Raw genomic sequence first — 8,577 nt, 5'->3', positions numbered from 1 at the left:
GTTATACAACTATGGACTAAAGTTATACAATATTGACTTAAAATTATATAAAGTTTAATTTATATATTCAAAATCATGTAACCCAAGTTCTTTAACAATGTAACTTTAATCCTTAATACTATAACTTCACTTGTATAGTCCATTTTATACCTTATTTTGAGTTTATATCTCTATTTTGTTCTGAGTGTAACTTTAGTTTACTGACAGTGTAACTTTAGTCCATAATAGTATAACTTTAATCCTTTTGGTAAATTAATAGAATTTTTTTTAAATTTAAGACAAGTTAAAATGAGATTTTAGTTCTAGTGTAACTTTAGTTCATGACGGTGTAACTTTAGCCCATGACGGTGTAACTTTAGTCATTTTAAGTCATTTTTATATAAATTTTGAATTATGATAATTTCAATGTATCGTGTGTATAACTTTAATACATGCAGTGTATAACTTAATAGAGGACGTGTGTAACTTTAGACTCAACAACCAACAACAATCACTACCAACTACAACTACCAACAATCACCACCAAACTACCACCACAAATGAGATAATATGGTTATTTTTTCAAAAAATTATTTCTGGCTTAGTAGATGTAAGATTAAAATTAAGTTATTATATGCGATTTATTTTTGTAGATCTAAAATCAAAATAAAAGAATTTTACAAAATAAAAACGAGATTTGAAAACCCATAATCTTAAGAAAAATAAAAAAGCAAGAATTGAGAAAATAAATAAAAAGATGAGAATTTACAAAATAAAAGACAACTAAAAGAAAATAAATAAATAAAATAAAATACAACAAAAATAATGAATGGAAAAAAACAACTCAAAACATAAAAACTAACACCAAAACTGAAAAAAAAATACTCAGGCGGTGGTGGTGGGTGGTGGGGTGGTGTTGGGTCGAGTGGTTGTGGGTGTGGTGAATGAGGAAGAGAAGAGTGAGTGATTAATTTGGGTTTTGGATTTTTGGGGGTTTTGGTTTTTTTTGGGTTTTTTTAGAGAGGAGGGAAAAGTTAGATGTAGAGAGAGGAGGAGATGATGTGATAATGAATTAGTGAAAGATGAATGAATGATTAGTGAAGGAGATGATTAAGTTAAGGAGGCAATTAGAGTAGATTCATTTGTGGCCATTCATTGAGATGAAATCTCATCCCTCCATCCCCTTCATCCAATGGGCTAGATGAAGACTTATGGACCTATAACTATATGAAAGACTTAGTTGATCTCTTATATATATATATATATATATATATATATATATATATATATATATATATATATATATATATATATATATATATATGATGAGACATAATTATGCCTCCCTTTTGTTACTTTTCATACGGTTTTCGTGCTAGTTTATATTAATTACATGCCTTTTATGCTAAAATGTCGATGCTTCCGCTATTCGGTGTTTAATGCAAGAATGATGCATTTATGGAGCAAAGGAATAAAATGAGCATCGCGGAGTGGGCATGAAGGAATACACGGAGCATGCCACGGGAATCTAGAAGAATAAAGGAAGAGAAGTGAAGAAGACAACACGAAGAAAAGAGCTGAAACAGGAAAGATACTCGATCAAAACCAAGTGAACTCGATTAATTGAGAATGTACTCAATCGAGTGCACCTAGGCTCGATAAAGTACACATCAAGCTGAGGGTTTTTCCGCAATTTCCTTAAGTCGGCTATACTTTACTATAAATACCCAATTCCTACCCTACGCCTAAGGATGTTTTGTTTTACCTAGATACTTATAATTTACCATAGAAAACTCTCAAAATACTCTTAGGCTAGTTCTATTATTATTGTTTTCGGATCTAAGCACTCCTTTATTACGGTACTCTTTAATCTCTCATTAGTTATTAATTCAAGTTCCCATTTATACAATTATTTTATCGTTCATCTTATTATGTCTTTAATTATGCCTTTCATTCATCTTATTATTGTTATTCCCTATAGTATGCGTAGCTAAACCTCTAATATAGGGTGAATGGGGATCTAGGTTGTTAGAAGGGGGATTAATTAATGAATTGATAGTTAAATTGCTTATTCGTTGTTCTTCAGTTTATTGTTCTTCATCTACTTAGTTAATTACTGGCCAGGGTTAATTGACTAGTATAGCGAATTGAGACTTTCACCGACCTGGTTAGAATCAATATAGGTTGCGATAACATAATAGAGATAATTTAATGATAGCGACCGCATGTTAAACTAGATCTAAAGGGAATATTAAATCGACCGATCATATAACCTTAAACAACGTAATTAGCTCTGTTAATGAATTAAATCTGACCCCCGGATAACTACCTAGCGAACTTGATCCCTAGACTCTTTAATATTATTGAATTTGTCACATTTACTTTAGTGCAATTAGTTTTAGCAAACCAAACAAACATCCTTCAAGAAATTGGTTACCTTTAAGACGGACTTAAATATTAGCAAATAGAACAATTAACTCGACTCCTTGTGTATTCGACCCTTTTTTGCCACCAGCTACTAGTTAGTAGTAATTTAGGATTTATTTTGATAGGCCAACGACTGAAAATAAACCTTATCAAATTTGGCCCCGTTGCCGAGGAGGCAACAATTTTCTGTTTGTTTTTGTTTATTTTTGTCTTTTGTCTCATGGAGCATCAGTTCCTTGAGATAGTTTGATATTTTTATTGTTGTTTTCGTGTTTTCCCAGGTCTAACAGGTTGGAAATTGTACCTTTTGATCCCGAGCCAGAAAAGACTTTTCGGTACAGACGGAAATTTCAATGAGAAATAGGTCAATTAGAAGACTTGAGTATACTTCACAGTGATACAGAGCACATATTTGACGCAAAATATCAGTCCTTGGAAGAGGAAAAACCTATTTCCGCCATAAATTCAATAAAGATGCCTACTCTTGCCAGTCATTCTGAGCCTACTTTGGCTTCTAGTCCCAAGGGATTCAAGCTCCCTACTACTGGCAAGGGCACTTTTGAGATTCGTCCATCTTACATCAATTTGGTGGAGCGAAACTTATTTAGGGAGGAGCTAATGAGGATCCTGCCAAGCATATGGAGAAATTTACTGACTATTGTTGCTCCATTGCACTGACTGCAGGAGTAACTCGAGATCAGGTAAAGCAGGTTCTCTTTCCCTTATCCTTAAGAGACGGCGCGGCCGAGTGGTTGAGAGATCTAGATATGGAGGATCATGGGGTCACTGATTGGAATACCTTAGCTCTTGCATTCTACAAGAGATATTTTCCACCACAGAAGACCAATACCTTGAGAAACCAAATTACTAGCTTCAAACAAGGTCCCACTGAAGATTTGAATGAGGCATGGGTTCGCTTCAAGAGAATAGTTCGTTCAGTTCCTCATCATGGTTTTGAGAACTGGTTTCTTTGCAACCAGGTTTACAACGGGTTGTATGACGATCATAAAGCTATACTTGATTTTCAGCTAATGGGAGATTCCAAGACAATACTAATGATGATAATACATGGAAATTGATTGATCAGATAGCTACCCACACTGCTGAGTATGGTAACCCAGAGGTAGTAAGAAAGGGGGTGGTTCAGATAATGTTATTGCGGAACAGCTGGAGGCCTTGACTGCTCAAATAGCTGAGTTAAAGACCTCTCAGTCTTTGGGTAATAAGCAAGAAACAGTTCACGCAATGATTCAAGAAGACGTGTCCTGTGAGAGATGTGGTATTGATACTACGGCCAAGTGTATGAGTACCATTGAACAATTTCATGCTTTTCAGTCTTTCAAGCAAGGTATTCCCTATTCTAAATTCTTCCCTGAAAGGAGTCTGAATGTGTTTGCTCAAGCCCCGCAACAGAATGCATATATTATTCCTCAAAATCGTGGTAATTAACAACTAGGGATCTTTGTTAGGCAAAATCAAGGAGGTTTTCAACAAACGCAAGCTCCTCCTCAAGCCCCTAGTAATGACATGGCCGATTTGAAAGCTATATTGCAGCAAACTTTGATGACTCAACAAAAGAAAACGGCTCAGATTTTTGAACTTATAGCTCATAACAAGATGCTAGATACTCATGTTGCTGAAATGGTGGTTCAAAATCCTTCAAAGTAGCCCAACAATCTTCCTTCTCAAGGTTAACAACCACATGAACAAGTTAATGCTATTTCACTGAGGAGCGGTACTACTTATCAAAGTCCGGATGTGCCCATTGATGAAGATGAGGTCCCTTACATGCATCCTAAGGGATTGGGTAATCTTGAGCTAAGTGATGAAGAGAAATAATTTAGCAAGGATAAAACACGGGATAAGAAAAACAAAAAAAACGATGAAAACCGTGTCTACTCGATCGAGTACAGGTAGGCTCGATCTAGTACACCCCCTAGAAGTTGATTTTTCTCGTGTTTCAGCTACGACATTGTAAGAAAATAGGATCCTCGATCGAGTGACCCCTAGGCTCGATTAAGTACACCCCGTAACTGATGACGGTGCTTCCAAAACTACTTCTAAAGCAAAATAAGATGAGCCAATTAAAATCCAACTACCTTTTCCACACCGATTGCAGAAGTCTAAGCTTGAACAACAGTTCGGGAGGTTCATGGAGGTAGTAAAGAATCTTCAAATGAGTGTGCCATTTACTGAATTGTTAACTCAAGTACCGGCGTATGCTATGTTTTTAAAGGAGTTCTTATCAAAGAAGCGGTCTTTTGATGAAGTTGAGACGGTGGCATTCACTCAATAGTTCACAACCGCATTGCAAGCTAACTCACCACCAAAGCTAAAGGATCCAGGGAGTTTTTCTATTCCTTGTCATATTGGTAGTATAGCTATAGATAAAGCCTTTTGTGATTTAGGGGCTAGTATTAGTGTCATGCCGTATTCTATATGCAAAAAAGTTAAATATGGGTCAACTCCGCGTCACTGATATGACCTTGAAGATGGCTGACAGATCTTTAAAGAGCCTCATAGGTGTCTTAGAATATGTGCCAGTTAGAGTAGGGAAATATTTTATCCCAGATGATTTCATTGTTATGTATATGGCTGAAGACTCACAAGTACCTATTATTCTTGGTAGACTATTCCTCCACACTGCAGGAGCACTTATAGATGTTAGGGAAGGTAGTTTGACACTAAGGGTTGGGGATGACACTATTAAATTTGTTCTTGATAATGCTTTAAAGCGTCCCCATTCAGTAGCTCCATGTTATATGCTTAATGTTGTTGATCCACCTATTCATGATTCTTTTGCTTTATGTTTGGACAGGAATCAGTCTGACGCCCCTGCTACTCTGTCAGGACCATAGAGCAAGGAGGTGGATGAGATAGAGAAGTTCATTTATGGAGAAGAGCCTCATGCTGAGCCGGTTTACAGCTTTGCTGACGATGTTGACATAGAAGCTGAGCTGGATGCCTTGGAGGTCGAGATTTTCAGAGAGGAGTCCGTCAAAGTTTTTGAGGAAGCTCCTATGACGGATGAAGAACCCCATATCCTTTATAATGATGTTGAGTTGAGGTGCACTGAGCATTCTTGCTCATATTTTATATTACACTTTGAGTTTGATGAGCCGGAACTTTATTCATTGCTTACTTTTTTTGCTTGGACTTTTTATTGGTGCTACTTATGTTTGTGTGTAGCACATGCGCTACTATTTTATTTACTATTGCGTGCTTTAAGTTGTATTGATTATGCCTTGCATGGCGTATGTTTTAAATGCAGGAAATTATCTCGCCGGTTGAGTACTCGATCGAGTCCAGCCAGGCTTGATCGAGTACCCTTGCTTTTTGTGTTTAAATCGTAGCTGGCTTGGATGGAATTTTGCGGTTGGTCATTTTCTCCCTGTTTTTGCAGCTGGTTTTAGGGAACTCCTACACTCTTACCCGTTATTCTCTTTACTTGTATCTACTTTTATTGTATTATCTCTAGTTATTTCCCATTCCTTTTGTTAGGTGTGTCCTTTAGGTTGCTGGAAATTTATGTGTGATTGATATGCTGTAGGTGTCATATTGAGGACACTATGACATTTAGGTTTGGGGGAGGAGTCTCTATTATGTTGCGTGATTTACTTTGTTGTTGTGTGCCTTTAAATCCAAAACTCCTATAATAATTAAAAAATTTCAAAAACCAAAAACATGTTTTTCCTTTATTTTAGGTCGAGTCTTTGTGAGTTAAATAACAATGATGTTAAATTGCATTGTTATTGCATTTGAATCCCAATTAAATTGTCCATGTACATTGTTTTGACCCGTTATTTATGAAAACAAAGCTCATAACTCAAGTCTTGACCGTATCTGACATACCTTATACTAATTAGATTTGACATAATTATGTTGGTAAACTACATAAATTTTGAGGTCTATAGAGCTTCCTAGGCTAGGAACATCAATAAACTTATCTCATGTGTTATTTAGGATTGAGTGTGGTTTCTCCTTGTGGAATATGTAATATCAAACTACATAAGTGTGACATTGATTTCTTAACTTTTGCGCTTTCATATGATTAAGTACATGAGAAAAGGCGGTTCTTACCGTTCAAATAAGCCATACATTACCCTTGTTTTGTTAGCCCGTTTGAAACCTTGTAGCCGTTTTATATCCTACTTCTATTAGCTACTATCCATAATTTGCCTACCTTATCGGGACAGTCGCAGTTGGTTGTTTATCATGTCTATTTTGCTACAATGGTTGGGATTGGGACTATTATTGTCAATTGTGGGTGTAGTAGAATTATTTAGCAATTGTGTTATATCCTTTATGTTGGAAAAAGAACAAAAAAATATGAAGCAAAAGAAAAACAAAAGAAAAAAAGATTTCGAAAAAAAAGAAAAAAATTTTATGCTTCATTGTCATTTGTTAAGGGAACAAAAGGTTGGGGTGCTAGAGTATAATGCATTTTTGGAGAGTAATTCATAGTCTCTCATGTATTGTCAAAGTTAAGATGATTTCTCTAGTTGGGATGATTTATGTTTATTATCATAGAATTGATTTTTGGTTTAGTGCTACGACTACCGTCTTAGCCTCACATATCCATACGTGCCCTGGCACAAACTATTTCTATACCCTTTGCCCATTTGCCACCCTATTGTCCTTGATACATGTACTTTTATCTTTTTTGTGAATGTGTATTAGTTGGACAAATTTCTATCACATTAGATTGCATGCATGTTTCATAAGTTGAGTGAGTGCTTCTACTTCTTTCTATCTTCACATATAAATCACCCATATTTATGAGTGCATGAGTGAATCCGTGAGAATCCGACTAATTTGTCTTGCAAGATCGAAAGATATTTGGGATTTGTCTATAGTACGGTGACATAAGACTTGATGTGACACCCCCACATACAAAGGTGCCTTACCAGGACCACCGTAGCATGAGAGACCGTCACCATCTTGGTTACCCGAGGCAATGTATATCAGATTGACCATAAAGAAACATACTTTAGTAATTGAGTTTAAGTGATTAAATATCCAAAACCCAAAACTGTAAAGTGAAATACATTTGTTCCAAGATATCAAACCAACTGAAAGTAATATAAGTTCAAGACACAGCTGAAGACTCTAGTGACACGTGATGACCCATCTCAGCTATCCCTCGCGCAAACCATCTCATACCAGCTCAATAACTGCTCACCATCCCCGAATGGATCACCATAGTTTTTAAAACAAATATCGGGGTCAGTTTACTACATAATCAAAATAATACAAGTACAAAAAGACAACCAGCTGATCATCATCCACCTTCAAACTCCCGATCTCACATTGTAACCGACTACACACTGAAGTGTGTAGCCCTGCCAGATTACCCGTCGCAACAAGTAATCCTCACCGCCAGTGGGGGACCGCAGCCAATCCCCACCTAAGCCCTGCTCATTAATGAGCGATAACCCTGTTCATTAATGTGCACACCCCTTCTGTGGCGGGTTCCACAGAGGGCAAAATTAGGGCGTGAAGCCACTCCCGCAAGTGACTTCACTCAACAACCATCACAACAACCACACTAACTCCAACGCCCCAACAATAATCAGCAGATAATCAATCGTACAGAATACAAACATAATCTTAAATCAATTAAGGGTAAACTGAGTAGGGAAACCCTACCTTATCGTAATCTGTTATGCCACAGCCAATCATAGAAATGCACAAGGAGTAAGACATCATCACCTACAACAACGATAACTAACAATCAACAACACATAGGATGACCAAAACCCTAAACCCCCAAATTAACCCAACCAAGGGTTTGCTAACTTATAAGAACAATAATAGATCGACAAGGATAAGACACTTATTATGGCGATTGACACGGAATAAGATGTTATAACCCACAATCGATGACCTTTGCCTTGGAATTGATGAAGATGATTAGAGGAGAATGAAACGTAGTTTAGGTTTTGGAGAAAATGACTTTAGAAACTGACAAACGACTTATATATAATCTCTAATCATTTTAATTAAAACCGCGGAACTAACCCGTAACAGACCGGGTACTCGGTCGAGTATAAAGTATACTCGGCTGAGTATCCCCTACTCGGTCGAGTATTGCCATACTCAGCCGAGTAATCCTGGATAGTAGCCTGACCAAACACATAGGACGCATTACTCGGCCGAGTAAGCCATATT

General features: G+C 36.7%; 1 protein-coding gene across 1 annotated transcript; it reads left to right on the top strand.

Annotated features, from left to right (window-relative positions):
• The first annotated feature begins 4,862 nt into the window (after nucleotides 1-4,862).
• On the top strand, nucleotides 4,863-5,264 carry LOC141628247 (uncharacterized). Its single transcript, XM_074441411.1, has one exon. The coding sequence runs from the start codon at nucleotides 4,863-4,865 to the stop codon at nucleotides 5,262-5,264; it is 402 nt and encodes a 133-aa protein (XP_074297512.1).
• Nucleotides 5,265-8,577: the final 3,313 nt, after the last annotated feature.

The sequence above is a fragment of the Silene latifolia genome, chromosome Y, assembly GCF_048544455.1.
Source record: "Silene latifolia isolate original U9 population chromosome Y, ASM4854445v1, whole genome shotgun sequence".
NCBI lineage: Eukaryota > Viridiplantae > Streptophyta > Magnoliopsida > Caryophyllales > Caryophyllaceae > Silene > Silene latifolia.
The sequence above is the reverse complement of the archived record's forward strand: the minus strand, read 5'-3'. Positions and strand labels throughout refer to the sequence as shown.

Bases quoted from the DNA above. Each gene is read 5' to 3' on its own strand.
- LOC141628247 (XM_074441411.1), top strand. From the start codon at position 4,863: ATGGGTCAACTCCGCGTCACTGATATGACCTTGAAGATGGCTGACAGA.